The sequence below is a fragment of the Nothoprocta perdicaria genome, unplaced genomic scaffold (assembly GCF_003342845.1).
Source record: "Nothoprocta perdicaria isolate Ctin4 unplaced genomic scaffold, notPer1 scaffold_15, whole genome shotgun sequence".
Taxonomy (NCBI): Eukaryota; Metazoa; Chordata; class Aves; order Tinamiformes; family Tinamidae; genus Nothoprocta; species Nothoprocta perdicaria.
The window spans coordinates 7154518-7171907 of NW_020454649.1; the positions used below are offsets into that span (position 1 = coordinate 7154518).

The 17390-nt window shown below is 58.8% G+C and overlaps 1 protein-coding gene across 1 annotated transcript in view; it reads right to left on the minus strand.

Moving 5' to 3' along the window:
* Positions 1 to 5382: 5382 nt before the first annotated feature.
* Positions 5383 to 17390, minus strand: part of HRAS (HRas proto-oncogene, GTPase) — a 19079-nt gene continuing 7071 nt past the window's right edge. Inside the window, exons 2-6 of the mRNA XM_026034723.1 lie at positions 14683 to 14836; positions 9525 to 9703; positions 7631 to 7790; positions 6844 to 6968; positions 5383 to 5679 (exon numbers count right to left, since the gene is read on the minus strand). Coding sequence (XP_025890508.1) covers positions 6849 to 6968; positions 7631 to 7790; positions 9525 to 9703; positions 14683 to 14793 — 570 coding nt within the window. The 5' untranslated portion in view covers positions 14794 to 14836 and the 3' untranslated portion in view covers positions 5383 to 5679; positions 6844 to 6848. The remainder of the gene's footprint in view (positions 5680 to 6843; positions 6969 to 7630; positions 7791 to 9524; positions 9704 to 14682; positions 14837 to 17390) is intronic.

The following is a 17390-nucleotide window of genomic DNA, read 5'->3' on the forward strand; positions in this document are numbered from 1 at the left end:
GCCCTCAGCTGCTGGGTCCCGAGAGCGCCGGGCAGCTGCTGGGGCTGGAGCCCCGCGCTCGCCGTGGGGCGCGCAGAGGGTGCCACGGCCCCGGCGCGTGGCCAGCGCCAGCTGACCACAGGGGCGGCCCCTTCGCCCTCCCTCCTGGCCGCCCTGCAGTCTCCTTGGGCTGGCCGCCCCCAGGCCCCAGCCAGGACGTGGCCAGGATGTTTTGCAGTGCTTATGTTCATGGGGAGTTTGCTGTAATTTTGAAGAGCTGCCACATTAGGCACTTGCTGGCAAAGCGCAGCGGGGGCTCTGCCCTCCCGTGCTCTGCAGGGTTGGGAAGCGGCCTGGGCAAAGGGGCCCCAAGAGCCCCGGGGAGCTGCGGCTTCCCAGGGCGCCGCTTCCCTCACCTCTCTGTGCTCGCCCAGGTGCTGCCAGCCTCTCACGTGTGGTGCTGCATGGGGCCCGTGCACCAGCAGCCTGTGGCTCTGGACACGGATCCTCTCTCTGTGCCCGCTTCCCTCTCCCAGGGGCTCCAGAGAGACCACTGTGGCAGCAGAGGTGGGAGCCGGCCCGGCCTCAGCCTTTTCTCTGGGGCGAGGAAGGGAAGTTGAGCAGAGGGGGACAGCAGCGGGACAAGCACTGGCCAAAAGCCCCTTTGCTCCTGCACCAAACTCCTTAAAATGGCCTCAAGCCCGTGGCCAAAGCCAGTGTTATTGCAAGCAAACTCAGGAAAACTGCCCGCTCGTCCCTTCCTTGCCCTTGCAGCCCCACATAGCTCTTACCTGGCTGATCAACCTGTTTAATTCGAAAGACAAACGTTGCGGGTTGCTTTTTGTTTGTGATTGAGCACTTTGAGCAGCTGGGCTGAGCCCCACAGCGGGAGCCCATGGCAGGGCTGTGTGTTAGGGGTCCGGGTCCCTTCTGTGCACTTTGACAGATCTGCTGCCCTTGGCTTTTGTTTTCAGTTGCTGTTCTTGTTTACAGTGGGGAACGCTTCCTCTGTGACTCTTTCTAATGTATTATAATTGCTCCTTAAAACCATTTTTACATCTGTGCTCCCCCCTTGTTTTTTGTAAGAAATTGGGGAAGACCAAGTCCGTCGTTCCTTTTTGCTCTGACCCAGACAGACTGTACGTAGTATTCCGTGCTGTGTTTTACATGGTTGTAATGAGATTGGTTAAAGAAGTTTAGCATAAAACTGGCTCCAGGAGGTTTCTTACCTCAGTGAAAACTGCCGCGGTCCCCGCTGCTCCCTGCAGCACTCGGCTCGGCGCTCAGCTGGGCCGGGGCTGCTCGCCCGCCGCCAAGGGCGCAGATGGGCCGGAGGAGCCGCGGGGAACGCGCCCAGGCTGCAGGGCAGCGCCTGGTGCCTCCACCAGGCACGCGGGGGAGACGCCGCTCTAAAGCGGCTGCCCGGCTGCGCTGCCCGCGCGGCAGCAGCACCCTGGGCTCCTGGGTGCAGCCGTGCTGAGAGGCAGCGCCCCTGCAGGCAGAGCGAGCTGCTCCTCTCCGTGTGAAGCCTCCGTCCTGCCCCGCTCATCTGACAGCTGCAGGGGCTCCCACTCCAGGTCCTGGTGCATCCCGCGGGGAAGGAAACACGGCAGCAGCCCTGCTTGGGCTTCCACAGCGAGCTCAGGCTGTGAGTTCAGCGCTGCACCAAGGAGGGACTTGGGAAGAGGTTTGGCAGGACGGAGGGTGCCAAGGGTGCAAAAAATGGTGCAGCTGCCCTGGGGCGACTGACGGTGCTGGATCTGCCGGCAGGTCGGGGCTGAGCGATGCCCACGCCAGTCGCTGGCCCCACAGGTGACAAGTGGCACCGGCTGCAGCTCAAGTGCTTTAAGCAGCTGCTGCGATCAGCACCTATCACATCCACTGCTTCCCGTTGTGCAGCGTTCCCAGGCCGTTTGCGTTTGGGGTGCCACCCGCAGCATCACTGCGCTTCCCTATAAGGGACAGCTGCCCTGCGGTGCCAAGGACCATGGCCACAGCGACGGTGTTGTGTCCCGAAGAGCAGCGCGCCCCTCGTCCTGCGCCCACTGCCAGCAATGCGCCCAGCCGCGCACCCTCACGGGCCCCAGCTGCCCTGTTGCCCTGTGCTCAGCAAGGAAGGGGCTGCTCGGAGCAGCTTTGAACTGCCCCGGAGCTGCGTAGAGCCTCCCTTTGGGAAGGGAAGGAAATTCCCATTTTGGGAAACGCACAGCTGCAGGAAGGAGGGGGAGGCAGAGCGGCTCTGACTAGGGCTGCCCGAGCAGCATCACTCCGTGCTCAGTGATCCCGCCGCTCGCTGCAGCTCTGCTCCCTGCTGCGCAGCCGCCCGGGGCCGCCGCGCGCCAGACGCTCACCCGAGGGCCCCGCACGCCCCAGCTGCTGCTCCACTCTGGCTGCTCCCCTCGCTGGTGCAGTGACCGCGGCCGCACAGGCTGGCTCCGGCTGCAGGACTAACCGGCGTCTCCGCAAGGGTTGGGAGCTGCCCCTCGGGCTGCCCTGCCAGGACGCTCGTGGCCACAGAGCAGCAGCCTGGGGTAAATGAGGCTGCCCCCTCTGCTTGAGGCTGCCGCCAGGGCCTGATGCCCTGGGAGGTCAAGCAGGGAGTTCCCCACGCAAGTGAAAATAATAGAAACTAACCCTCGCGTGTTAGCAGCAGTGCACTGGACACGCGTGGAGGGCAAGGCTCTTCGGCCTCTCCTTCCCCAACCAAACTGCAAGCAAGAAGGCAGAGGGGCAGCCTGCAGCCCGGCGAAAGCGCTGCTCTGCGCGCCCCGGCACTGCGGCCGTGTCCCTTTCCTGGCCGCTCTCCCGGCAGCCGGGGCCAGGGCTGCCGCCTCCTGCAAACTGCCCCCAGTGCCGCTGCCACCTGGGCAAGAGCCCGGCCTCGTCTGCCCCGCAGGCACCCACACCCTACGGATCTTCAAGGCAGGGCTTCTGCCCAAACCCTTATGCTAAAAGGCCTGGGACTTGTTCCAGCACTTAAGCAGCATCTTTAAAGACTTGTAAGCAACTTTGTCAGCTGACTCAGCTGTGATCTCTGAAACTCCAACCTCGCTGTAATAGGGTATGAGACACTTCAACAATGCGGCAGAGAAGCTTGACGTCGGTCCTGACCGCCTCGGTCCCATCAGGCCGAGCCAGACTTGTTCAGCTCTGCCATCCCCTAAGCACAGGTTCCAGGGGGGCAGTCCTGCGTCGCGGGCCATGCAGCCCCAGAAGGTAACGGGCACAGTGCCGAAGTGCCGGAGGCCTTGGCAGAGACCAGGCTCCTACTGGCTGAGACTCACATCCCAGCACTGAGTTCAGTCCAGCCTTGCTGTGCCCTGCTAAGCACTGTGGTAGGCGGAAAAGGTGAAGTGGCCAAACTCTGGCTCTGGACTTACACAGCTCCCAGCCACGCAGCTGAGCTGCTCTGTTCACAGTAACAACGTGATCTGCTTACCTGAGCACGTGCTGCAAGAGCAGAACTCAGGTGGGTAGCAAGCTCCCGTCCACAGAGAAACTTTCAACTGTTGCAACATCTGAAAAATGTGTTCATTTTCCAGTGATGGTATTCCTGAAACACGTACATCTGAACACCTGCGTTCTAGGAAAGAATCCTTAGCTATTTCCAAACCCAGCAATTCCTTCTCCAGACCTGCCTTTGCTCTAATGAGACTGTAACACTGATGCTATTCCAAGGCTGAAGAAATCCACCCAGCAAGAAGTAGTTGTGAGCCCATCTCATTGCTAGAATCTTCTAGCAAAGTAGCAGCAGGTTCCCAGTGCAGTAGCTCGCTGCAGCAAGGGCTGACGAGCCCCGGCGGCGGCGGCACAGGCCGCTGGCACCGTGCGCATCCGCTCCTGGCAGCGGCGCCTCCGGCTGCTCAGTGCGTGTCCCAGGCAGGAGCCTCCTCCCGCTGCGCTGGCGGTGCCCGGCCCAGCAGGGCCCGCGGGGCTGGGATTCAGCCGTGCGCCAGGCCCTGCAGGGAGGGCTGCCTGCGAGACAGGAGGGTTGACCACAGCCTGGGCACACAGGGCACCTGGATGCAGCCCCAAAACACTCCCTGTGAGCGATGCAACGACACGGGGCGCCGCTGCCATGGGGCGAGCGGGGTGGGAGAGCTGCCCAAGGGGAAACATGCAGTTACTGCAGGGAAGGAATATGAGAGTCTTCTCAATGAGCTGCTAGAGAGCTTCCCAGCTATCTCACTGCTATCTGAAGCATTCCTGCCCACATGGGTCCGAGCACTATGAACGCTTCCAGCTTAGCCAACAGGTTCCGAGCACCCAGGTTTCCGTGTGGAGCCATGGAGAGCCTTCTGCTGTGTGCAGAGCCATGCAGGGACAGAGGGGGCTTCACCTACTGTAACAGGCTGCTGAGAGGCAGGGAAAGCCCTAAGGCCTCTGTGCGTTCAGGGGTCTGTCCCCCGGGCGCTAGAGGGAAGCAGAAAGGCCCAGTCCTGCCCCCACGTAGGTGCCTGGGGGCGGTTACACCAAAACAAGGTGCCTGTGAAGAGCCGTGGCCAAGAGGCCGTTCAGAGCAGCTGAGCACATCGACCTGCACCGGTTTCTGTTCTGCTCTCACCCCAAGTTACAGCACAGCACTGCGGAAGGAGAAGGAGGTTTCCCTCCTCCCTTTGCCCTGCTTGAAAAACTGCTCAGGGAAGACACATCAAGGAAGCAACAAACTGGCACCCGCTCAGGCGAAGGCAGCTTCTAGATCCCCTCCCTGATGCATCTTCCCTTCCAGGCATCACATCTGAGCTCGTCAACCTCCCACGCAGACCATGTTTAATGCCAAGCACCTGGGGATGGGGACAGCCCAGGCTGGTGGCAGACTTCCACTTGGCCAAAACGTGGGGGCCAGCAAAACATTTCAGCTGGGCTCTTGTAGAGGAGATGCATGTTAGGGAGGACTCACAGGAGGCAAGGACAACGCTTTCTGTTAAGCAAAACACTGGTGGGACACTAAAATTAGTGGTAGAGGGCACAGACAAGGCCCAAGGCAATCAGAGCACTCCCTGGGATTTGCTTCTTGCAGACACTTCTCTCCAAATCCTAAGGCCCCTCCAGAGAGGCCACCAAGCCCCCAGGGCAGAGAGCAGCCACCTCCATTGCCTCTCTCTGGCCAGCTGGCAAGGAGCAGCCCTGGCACAGACAATCCTCACCCACCGCAGGACCTCCTCAAAATTCACTCGTCTCCAAGAAGACACTTCGTGGGCTCCCTACCCACTAGGCTGTAGATGGGTTTTCCTCAGATCCACTGGTCTGTTCTCAACAGGATCTCAGTCGACCGAGACAGCAAACTGCAGCCTCTTCCCTTGCCACACGGGCCCTCCTTCCCCCGCCGGCCCTCGGACGGTGCTCACAAGAGCACCAGCAGCAGCAACCTCCGAAGCGGGACACAGCCACCGAGAGCCTTTGTTGAGACCATCAAATAATAATTTACTGTGATTCCATCTGTGGCTTTGTACAGTTGCCGGATGGGAGGAGGCCAAAGGAGGAGGGGATAGGGAAAGAAAAAAACGTCGTCTGCTGCAGGCCTGGGTGAGATACAAGATAGTCCATGGAGGGGCTCATGCTCCCCTGTCCTCCTCCTCCTCCTCTTCCTCTCCCGCTCCGGCCATACTCCTCTCTTGAATCCATTTGTTTCTTCTTTTGCTTCACCTCTTTCCTTGCGCTCTGCACAGCGGAAACCCCTCCAAGTCACAGTCCAGTCAGCTGAAACAAGAAGGGGGGAGACGTGGATCAGCGCCCGTTCCGTGGGAGGCTCCCTGCCCGCCGTGTCGAGCGGGACGCCAGGCTGGCGCAGTCAGCGCGAGGGCAAGAGCAGCTCGGGCAGCGCCTGGGCTTGTCCTCCTGCCTTCAGCTGCGAGCCAGGCAGGAAACACGCCCCAGCTCCCATCCCCATCCGCAGGAAATGCTCCCGGACAGCTGCGTGATCCAAACATCTGGGAAGCTCCCTGAGCAGCGCGGTGTGTGCCAGGCCCAGCCCCAGGGCAGGTCTCAGCCCGCGCTCCGCCGGCAGCAGAGGGCTGGGAGGCAGCCCACGTCCTCCGAGGAAGCGAAGGCTGCCAGGGATCCCTGCCCGGGGAGAGCTCGGCTGCGCTGCTCGCCTTTGCCTCGAGAAGTGATGGAGAGGCCGCGGCTGCCTCCTCCACCTCAGCTGGCCCCTCCTGCAGGGCCCTCTACCTCATGTGGGCTTTTTCTCTCGGACGTCAGCAGCTGTATGAAGGGATAAGGGCTGCCCATGCTGGTGCTTGGAAGGCTCCCCCATTGGAAAGGCACCTCAGGGGCAGGGGCAGTGGGGCTGTTCTTGCTCTGGGGCTGTTCTGGAAGGACTCGGTTCCGCACTTGCTCCTCCAACGCACAGACCAAAGCAGAGGACATTTGGCCTGGGGCCACCTCACGCTCGCAGGCAGCCAGTGGGTAGGAGCTCTCCACTCCCTGTGGCCCAGCAGGACTGGGAAACTGAGGACCAAGGGAAACCCACGGCTGGAACCAAGAGAAGAGCAGCCAACGCAGACAAGCAAGGCTGGGCACGGGCTGAAAAATACTGGTTCTGGCTATGACCCACACTATTTATACAGGCAAATCAGCCCCCTTACGGCTAATCCACAGCGCTGCATCAGTCCCCAGTGCCCCAGGGGATACACCCAGCGAGAAAACTCTTCTAAGGAACTTAGGGTCATGCCTCTTACGGTACAGTGCATCTGCTCCCGTGTTTCAGGACGATGCACTTTGCACAAGCGGGTTAGGAGCCAGCGAGGTGACGTGTCTCTTCGTCTGAGCCCTTTGCTCAGGCGCACGCCTCCCTTCAGGGGTCGACACAGGCAGGGCCTGTCTTGGGGAAAGTGCGCCGTGTCTCCTGCTTCCCAAGCTCACCTTAGTCACGATATCACACATTTACAGTTCATGCAGCCGGGGCCGCTCTCATCGGGCGGATTCAGCTTGCGCAGCTTGTGCTGACGGATCTCCCGCACTAGGGTGTAGAAGGCATCCTCGACGCCCTGGAAAAGGCACACCAAGAGTCACTGACGGGGATGAGAGAAAGGACAGTGCAGAGAACAGAGGCATTCGCCTGCCAGCTAGAAACACCCACAGAAGACTGCCTGGAGGCTTCGGAGGGTGCAGGTTACCAAACTGCAGCCAGGCAGTTAAGCTGCGAAGCCCTTCCAGGAACCTGTCTGCGATGGGCGCGCAGAGCTGAGCACCCTCGGACATTCTGCGGTGCGTGGGTCTGTCTGTGCACTGCATGTGCTGCCCAAAACAGCGGCAGCAGCGGGGGGAGGCCTGGGGAGATGCCCGGGGATCCTGCCACGTGTCTGTACTTGCCCAGCACCACCGGCAGACTCCGCAGGCGCTCCAGCAGAGCCTGCTCCAGCAGGGCCTGCTGCAAGTCACGGCAGCGGGCGGCTGACTGAGCCGGCGGCTCTGCCCGCGGGGCTGCGCGTCGGTCCCGCCGCTGCCAGCGCCGCCGCCGCCGCACATGCAGGGACGGCGCCGGCCGCTGCACATGCCGGCCGCAGCGGCGCGTTGGGCGCAGAGCACGCCGGGCAGCCAGCACCGAGCGCTGACGGGCAGCCTGGCCCCCTGCCCGACAGCAGCGCAGGCCAGAGGAGCCCAAGGAAGACTTTAGCCATGGGATGGGATAACCCATCCCGCCTCCTACCTGTCTGGTTTTGGCAGACGTTTCTATGTAAGGGATCCCGTAACTGCGGGCCAGGTCCTGCGCTTGCCGCGTCTCCACTGTCCGGGCCGGCAGGTCACATTTATTTCCCACCAGCACCATGGGAACGTCATCCGAGTCTTTCACCCTCTTGATCTGCTCTCTGCAAGAATAAGAGATGCCACAGTGACGGGTGGGCAGTTTTAGTGGGCTCCCCGCCGGAGCAGAGGAAAGGCCGTTTTCAGTCAGTGATCACAGAGTTCTGCTTCGCTCCTACAACCCGCCTTCTGCAGGGCCTTCACGGGCGCCCAAGTGACCCCAGCATGAACGCAAGGCAACGGCACCAGTTTGGGCTCCCTTGGAAATGAAAGCTGAGCAAATCTCTGCAACTGTTTAAAAAATCATCCTGAAATTATGGGGATCTATATTAAGACACAACCATAACCTCTTAAGATGATTTAAGCTAAACTCTGATGAATACTCAAGCAGTTACCTATATACTTGCAACATGTTAGGTCAAGTAATACTCCTGCACAGGGAAAAGAAGCCAGATAGAGGGTTGCAAATGGAGCCTGGCGAGCTGATAAACCAGCTTTTGGCAGCTGTAGCCTTTTCTGCAGATGCACACAGTATTTTCTTCGTTCCAGATCAGCTCCACTCAGTCAAAGCTGAAAAACCAACTGGGAACTAGCAAAGCCATGGTGCTTGCTCTGCAGTTCCAGCCTCTGCATTAAAGCTAGGTGGGCGACGATAAGATCTACTACTTTTAAAATCTCGAAGGCTATTACGGCTGCAAACAATCCATTCAATTCCCTCTTGATAGATAATAACTTCCTTTGTTTAAGAAATGACTTAACTTCTGATGCAAAACAGCTCTTTTTTTTTTTGCTCACATATCCAGGATTATTAACATTTTTATTTAACTAATGAAAGCATTTTTATAGGCTGTTTTCTGCATTTCAATGGTATTCAAATTTCCATCCAAAGTAGCCTGACCGCACACTGTTAAAAAATCAATCATCCTTTTTTCGTATAGCCTAACATAGAAATGCAGCCTGAATATATATATGTTAAGCTATAAAACCACTTAAGTGTTCGGTGTAACATCCTGATCAGCAGAAGCGAGTACTAAATTTAGTGCAGAGGCTACACTTAGTTGAAAACAGATACCTCCTAATGGTTACTAACCAGCGAGAAGGAGCCTTTCTCCAGGGAAAAGCCTTTTTAAAGTGCAAATGCGGCGAGCACATGCAAAGCGAGGTTAAAGCCAGCGATTTGCATCACGATTAAAACCGGGCCTTGAAGTGAAGCCACCCTGCGAGTGCATCTGGCCCCGGCTCCCGCCGCCCCAGGTGTTTTGGGGAAACGGACCCTCGCCCTCGGCGGCCGCTGCGCATCCCGGCACATCCCGCTGCTCACGGCACCTCTGCGCGACTTTCCTGACTCGCCGCCTGCTTGGGGCACCCCGAGGTGTCGGGGCCAGGGCCGCCCCGTGCGCCCAGCGCTGCCGCCAGCCCCGCTGCCCTCCCCAGCCGCCACTGCCTCCTCCGCAGTGCCCGGCGCCGCGCGGGGTAAATCCGGAGATCGATGGCACTAACAAAACCATTCCATTAATTAGAGCGGGAAGGGAGCGAGTCGTAAAGGATCAGCTCTCTCTTTAGTCACCATAAACACTTAACCATTACATTAGCAAGTCCCCAAAGGCCGCAAGCAATCCCTCCGCATGGGTTTTACTGGAGTCACCGACATTAGCGTCTGCTCCGTCTCTTCCCGGGGGAAGGGCCGCTGGAGCTAATTGTCTGTGCTGTGAGCCGGCGCCTCCAGGCGGAGGCCTGATCCCAAGGGAGGCCCGGGCGGTGCGGCGGCAAGAGGGAAGGGGCCTGCGCCCGCTACTGACCTGTACTGGTGAATGTCCTCGAAGGACTTGGTATTGTTAATGGCGAAGACGCACAGGAATCCCTCCCCTGTCCTCATGTACTGGTCTCTCATGGCACTGTACTCCTCTTGCCCTGCCGTGTCCAAGATGTCTAACAAACAGGTCTCTCCATCAATGACGACTTGCTTTCTGTAGGAATCCTGCAGGCCCAGGAGACAGCAGAAGGGGAGAAGAAAAGCGTTAAGGAGGGCCTGCAAGGAAAGGTTTCACCCACGGGACACGAGCTCAAATCCAGTGCCACGGAACGGGAACAGCCGGGAGCTCCCACGGGAGCTTGCATTGGCCAGTGCCACCAAGCAGGCACCGGCACCGCCGCACAGCCCGGGGCAGCCTGGCCTGGGTCGCAGGGCCGGTGCTGCCCGTGGGGAGCTCGGGAAGAGGCCAGGATGCAGCTCCATGGAATAACTGACTCCACTGCTCTTAAAAGTGGAAGGGAAGGGAAAAAGACGGGGAAGAAAGAGCAGAGCAGGTTTGCTGGGGGAAGGGAGGCAGCGGGGGGCGCAGGGTGGCGGGGCACCCTGCGGGCTGCATGAGAGAGAGAGAGAGCGCGCCTCTCTCGGCACTGTCCCGGCAGGACAGGCAGGGACAGGAAGGCGCTGCCGGGATGCTGCCGTGTGCAGCGCCACCTGCCCTGCCCCACACGCGGCCCTCCCGCCCGGCCTTGATGGCTGAGGAGGCCCCTGGCGCCGGCCCCTCGCCCTGGAGGAGCAGCCCGGAGGCCGGGGCCTCTGCTGCCCTCCTCCCAACCCATCCTGCCTCCCCGCTCCGCAGTGGGGCACCCAGGCCTTGGAGGCGCCCTGGGATCCGAGAGGCCGTGATCACCCAAGAGGCGGCACCTCCACCAGGCCCCAGCTTACGCACCAGAGGCTCTACCCGCAGGGCTGCAAATCCAAACATCAAAAAAGACAAGAACTACCCTGTGAGCAGGGTGTTTCCCACATCCAGTCTTTGCCAGAGGGGCTCTGGGAAAGGGATGGAATATCCTGGCGGTCCCTTTGAAGCCGTGTGTTTTCCCTGCGGTGGAGATGACTGCAGCTCACGGCATATGTGAAAGGGCCTGGAAACCACGGAGCAGGTTCTCCCAGGGATCTGAACCGTGGGCGCTGCTTCCAACCACGGCCGCTCTGCCCCGTGGGCAGCATGGGGCAGCCCGCGCCCCACCAACAGCCCCCCTGCTCTCCGGCAGCTCAACGCCGCTCCGCTCTTAGCCACAACCTGTGTATCTTTGTGAAAAACATACAGGTGCAAATGTGTGATGCGACATCGGAACAGCTTCTCATGCTGCAACGCCTCCAGCCTCGGACTGCAACAAGGCCAGCGGGCTGCCAGGCTGCTGAGGCCGCGGCACCCGGCGCTGCTCGGCAGCCCCGCGGCAGCACCAGGAAGGGAAGCGCCGGGCCCCGCGGCGGGGCAGAAGGGGAGCGACTCAAGCCCAGATGCCACCTATACGGCCGCAGCTGGCGGGGCCAGCTCGCCTCTCTGCTCGCCTTGCCCTCACAGCCACGCCGTGCCCTGCTGTGCCCTCCTCGGCGCCCGCTCCCCAGCAGGCAGGGCACGGCAGCCGCGGGCCAGGATGGCACGTGCCCTCCAGCTGCTGCAGAGCCGCTGGCATCCCGCCCTGCAGCCACGTGCCCGCAGCGCTAACGGGGAACCAGCCTCCCCGGCGCCGCGGGCTGCACGGACACGGCGTCGCTGCCGGGCCCAGCCCCGCCGCAGGAGCGGGTGGTGCCGCAGCCACCAGCTCTGCCCGCGGCGCAGCCGGGGGTTTGTCCCCGCGATGGCCCCGCTCACCGCGGCGCAGGGAACGTCCCGCTGCGCACGGAGTTGCCGCTCGTCTTCAGTACCACAGCAGCATCATCAGTCGCACTCAAGGCATGTTCTCCAGAGCTCCTTTTATCCCCATCCCCTACGGCTCCATTTTTGACTACAGAAGAAGCCCCAGTGGTTGGGAGGTCAGGACCTGATGGGCTGCAGCCTGGCCCTAAGCAAGCGGTATCTCCACAGCCGCCGCCAGGCTCCTGCAGCATCTCCTGCCCTTGCAACTCAGCCCTCCGTGCTGTGGATCAGCTGGAATATCAGTTCCTGTAGCTGATGCGGTGCGGGAGGGAAAGCCCTGGGCATGACACAGGTCCCAAGGCTGCGCTGGCTCCAGGAGGTGCCAACAGGAGCCCGGGACGAGGAAAGGGGCACCAGTGGGATGTCCCCCCGGCATCGCCCCCAGCAGCCCCCAAAGGGCTCCCTCCTGCTGGGGGCTCTTCGCTCCCTGCTCACCCCTCGCTTCCAAACACTCCTCGTTGCCTTGGATCACGCAGCGTGAGCAGCACCGTGCAGCCCTTCACTCCACGCACGCGGTCGCCCTCCTTTCCCCCTTTAGCCTGCACGTCGCAGCACTGCTCTGCTCTGCCTTACTCAGCTCCCAGGCATGATCCCAAGAAGCTTAGTCACGACAGGATGGGGATTTTGTTGGTCACATTCATCCCTGCACATCCTAAATCCCCAGAAAATGAAGTCTAATGGAAAGGGAGCCGTTTGAGAAGGTGTTGGTCAGGGAGGGAGGAGGGCAGCGCTTCCGAGGGCACCCACCCGAGCTGCACAGAGCGGCAGGGGCAGGCAGGGAGAGGAGGGCGTGCTGCTAAATGCCAGGCAAGGTTTACATTCCCCACTGTGTGTTTACATGGAGAAAATTCCCAACAGGGTGCATGTGAGTGGGGGCAGGCGGCTGCAAGCAAATCCAGCAGCACCAGCTGGTGAAAAGGAGGCCCCAGCCCAACACTCGGTGTCAGAGCTGCGTCCGCCTGCCCCAGGTTCAAGGGAGATGGGACTTTCCTTCCCTCCCCTCCCGGTGCTCACAGTGCTGCTCCCTGACCCCTTAATGCGGGCGCTTCCCCGGGGAGGTCGCTCTTGAGGCGCAGCTCTTTTGTGCAGAACAACCTGGAGCAGCTGCCCAGGGAGACGCTGCAGAGGCCGCACCGAGGCGCTCAGGCTGGGCGAGGGTGCAGGGTCCTGCTGCACAAGGGCCCTGCACAGCAAGGCCCCACGGTCCCGTCCCACCCTCCTCCGGAGGGGACAAGGCCACCACCATAAACCCCCAGTGCCGGCACGGGGAGGAAATGGGATGGAGGCCCCCTCGAAAGTGGGAATCTGAGGGCACTGCAATGTCTTGCAGCAAGCAGCCACAGGCAGGAAAACAAAATAGCAGATTTTTGCTGTTTATGTAAAAGCTCATGTTTTCTAAGCAAGTCAGTCTGTTTAGAAACAGTATTTGGGGGCTGAGAGCACTTAAAATGCAGAAATAATATTAGTGTTGGACAAATAAAAAGGTTTGTTCAGCTCAAAAAAAAAGACTTTTCAAGTGCTCAGCCTGGCCACCAACTAAAGCAAACAGGCATTAATGCTCTGCATAGCTTTCCTGGGCACTCCAGCAGGAGAGCAGACACGTCAGGCACAGGAGCGAGTGCTTCCCTCCTGCCCGGGCAGAGCCGGCACAGGGAGCACTGGGAGCCTGGGCTGCCCGCAGCGCGTCACTCGTGCCGGGCTCCGCAGGGCGCCACCACAGCCAAGTCCCTCCTGAATTTCCCCACAAGTTGATATGTTTTACCCTGCGTATGAAGCCATGAATAAAGAGCAGGAGCGAGGGCAGAGGAGCTGGGCAAGAAGAGGGCTGGATCTCAGAGGCAGGTGCAGCCCTGAGGCTCGGGAGCCCTAGTTAAATTCCAAGCTTTGCCACAGACTTTCTATGTCACCTCGGCCAGAGGTGCTTTTAAGTGCGGTCTGTTTTTCCACTCTTCATCTGTAGGACAATAAGAATATTTCTGCCTTTCTCCCAAGGCTCGTCTCTCCTGTTTATCTAAGTTACAGTAAAGGGTATCATGCAGTAGGTAAAATCATGCAGGAGGTAAAACCAGCATTTCCTCAGCAATAGTGGAACAGTGAAAGTACTTGGAGAATGGAGTACATTTTTACAAGGCATTAAAATGTCTCTGTTGTTTACACTTGCAGTGTGGAAATCTGAATTCTGAAGATTGAAAACTACATTCTGCAGCACCTCCAGGAGGAAAAGGCCTTTGGCTGCTTCTCAAGATGGGGTACTGAGCTAGACAGGCAAGTGCTGTGATCCATGCTGATTACGAGACAAATGTATTAATCATTAACTCCTCCTAACAGCACACAAACAGATCCAGTCCTTCCAGCTCCCTCCCTGCTCTGTGCCTCTCACCAAAGCGGGGACTCACCTGGCCCCGGCCAGGAGCTCAGGGCGCTCTAGCAGTCTCCTTGGAAGCTCCCCCCTGCTTTGTCTTTCCTGAAGCACTCGGCTATTTTGTAGAATCTGCAAATCCTGGGAAAGAGCTGAAGTGTCATTTTCCCTGTTACAGAACAAATCTATAATCGCGCATGAGACAGCGCCAAGAAAGTCAATGAGCTTCCTGCTCTGCAGAGGGGTGGGGTCTCGCAGCAGAAACTGGGCAGCCTTCACCTCGGTTTGAGGTGCCAGCCGCCCCGGTGCCCACAGCAGCGCTCTGCAAACCGCTACGGTGCAGCTGCTTGGCGGGACTCACTTCAGCAGCACAATAAGCTCAATACCACTGCGCTCTGCTACAGCCCACTCTGCCCGTGCATCTCCAAACATCTCACATGGGAAGTCAATATACTTAATTTTACAGAAGAAATGGAAGCATGGGCACAAAACTGCTCTTTGCTCCCAAACCTTTAATCCCCGCTCTGCTGACATCTAGTCTGAAGGAGGGGCTTTCGTGCTGTCTCAGCTCCCGGTCCCTGCACAGCGCTACCAAGGGCCCTGCCAGCTCTCATGGAACCACAGAACGCTTGAGGTTGGGAGAGACCTCCAGAGGTCATGTAGTCCAAGGCGCTGCACACACCGGGGCCAGGGTACACACACTTTTACTGCATCTCTCTCTGCTTCTCCTCAGCAGACACTGCAGTTGCTCTGCAGGAGGCACAAATTAGTGTGGAAATTCAGGACAGGTTTTTTTGAAGCAGACAAACATCCCCACTCAGGCTCAGACTGAGCCCAGGCCAAACATACTTTGGATTCACAGTGAAATGAAGAAGAACAATGGGAAAACACACAGACAGAGGCCCTCTTCCCAGAGCCACTCACCTCTATTGTGGGGTCATATTCATCAACAAAATGGTTCTGAATGAGCTGTATCGTCAAAGCGCTCTTCCCAACACCACCAGCTCCCACCACCACCAGCTTGTACTCGGTCATCTTCCAGCCGACCCCAGCTCAGGGCTTCCAGGAGCACCACCACCTGCAAGGAGAAACACAGACGTCAGCAAAGGGCTCTGTTGCTGTTGCTGCATTGGGGCTGCCTGACCAGCTCCAGGACACATCAGCGGTTGGAAAACACAGACATCTGTGAAGAACAGGCTCCTCCTGTGGGTATCGATGCCCTTTCCCACTCAGCTGTCCCTGACACCTTGTCCCAGAGGCGCACAAATCCCAGGACACAGGAGTCAGGGAGCCACCATGTCACATGCTGTGAAACACAAAGATCACCCCGTTCTCCAGGGCAGATGATGCAGAGGTGAGAAGCACACTGAAGTACTCAGAGCAGCCAAGGTATCAGACCCGGCAGTGGCAGAGGCAGCAATACAGCACTCAGAGAGTCAGTGCAGGACCTTAGTCCAGGCTCTCATCTGAGAAGGTTTTAATGGTTTTCTAAGGCACTTGACTTCAGCAGGGATTGAGTATGGGACAAGGTCAATCCAGTTCACTCTGAAAATAAAACTTCTGGATGACAAAGAGAGAAATATTTTCCATGCTCCTCTGGGGAAGAAAAACAGCAGGTCACCATCAGGAACTCATGTATTTTTAAAGTGGATTTTCTCTTGAAATTGTCACTGCGAGGTCTTCTACTAAATATTGCCCTTTACTGTCCTCCCAAGTTCCATCCAGAGCTATTTAATCTAATACCCTCCACTGCTAATGAAGGTTACTTAAAATGATCAAAGAAATCAATCAAAGTGAATACAAAGCCATGCACCACGTCTTCCTTGGGATATTCTGCATATCCTTCAGCCTGAGAGGTGAACTTCGCACAGCCCCAGAGCGAGCCACACCACATCAGGGAGTATTGGCCGGATAAGAAAAGCGAGGTGTAGGCCAGGTAAATCAAAGGAAACCTGTTTCAAAAGGCCTGGTTTTCAGGAAGTGCCTGGTCCTGTCTCTGATTTGCCTTATCTCAAGCTGGTGACCCAAAATCAGCAGATAGATTTGAAAGCCTTGGCCAAAGTGCTTTGCATGTCAACACGCACACAGCAGCAGCCACAAAACCGGGAAGAGCTCCAGGCCTCCTTCCAACCAGGATTTCTAGCGGAATGTTTTCCCTCGGAGGCCGAGGCTCAAGCAGCAGGTTTGGGATGGCAGCACCCGCATCCTCAGCCGTGCTCTACCTGAAAACTGCCTCTCACCGCGCTGGCAGGCGCAGGTTGAGACAGAGCAGGAGCACAGGTGATTCCCTGCTCCTGAGCAGAGAGCAGCCCTGGGAGCAGCACGCGCGTTCCCTCTCAGGAAGCTGGCCCAGCCCACAGCCGAGGACGAGTGGCTGCATTAGGAGCCGCTACCAGAAAGGTGCTCTCTGGGGATGCTCAATAGGCCTGGCAGAAGACAACCACGCTCACGCAGAAATTTGCCTCCTTCCACAGGAGAGAATTCCCTCCCTTTCCTCGCTGCTTCCTTAAACATCTGCCCATTCCTACTGAGGGAGAGGAACTCCGGCTTGCGCCGAGGCTGCAAGCCCCAGCTGTAAGCAGACATGGGCAGCGGCCGGAGCGCTGCTCCCTGCCGCTGCGCGTCGGCGCAGGCTCGGGGCTGCCCGCGGCGCCGGCCGCAGAGGGAGGGCGCCCAGCCGGAGCCGCCGGCCGCCCCGCGGGCTCTGCGCGCCCGTCGTGGCCGGCGGCGCCGCAGCGAGGCCTCGCGCTTCCTCCTTTGCTCTCGGAGCTCTGCGGGGAGCCGCGCGCCACGGAGGGCAGCGCTGGCCCCAGGGCCTGCCCGGGCACAGCAGCTCCCCGACCAGCACAGAAACGCAGCGTCTCTACCCACCCGGAAAAACGGCCTGTGAGCCAAAAAGGCAGCTGTGCTCCGGGGCAGCCCTGAGCCTCTGCCTGGATGGATCCCTGCTGCGGATCCCTACAGCTCCTGGCCCTTTCCTGCAGCTCCCCCAGGGCTTCCCAGACCTGCAGGGCTCTGCAGGGCTTTCTGCAGCAGCGCTGCTGAACCCCGCTCTCTGCTGCCGCTGACACAGAGCCACCACGAGACCATTCCCCGCTCCCAGCTTGTTTTCCGGCTGGATCAATCCCCCACCTCGTGCCAGCACAGCGCGGGAGCCAGGAGCAAGGAGGCTGCAGACACAATGTTATCCTGCTCCCAAATAAACTGACTGTATCAGCTGCGGGCATCCACGCTGCCTCTCCTGCCTCAGCTCTGCTCCTGTAAATGGGTGGCATTAGAAAAAATACAGCGTCAGCTTCAGATAAACCGAATCTAAGAAGCCATTAAAAGCTTGGGTTTACGGCTTTGTTTTTCTATCTGATGAAACACTGGAAGAGTTCCCTGCCTGTGGCAGAAGCAGCCACCCAGGTGCTTATCTTTCTCCTTGTTGTAACACAGCACCACTGTAATGTACTCACTGCAGTTCTGCCAACTCTGTTGCACTTTGTGAGAAAACCAAGCCATATTTCATGCTTTCCTTAAAATCAGGCCCTGAGATTACACAATATTATGAGGGGACATTGCTATGGGGAAGGAAGGAAGGAAGGAAGGAAGGAAGGAAGGAAGGAAGGAAGGAAGGGAGGAAGGAAGGA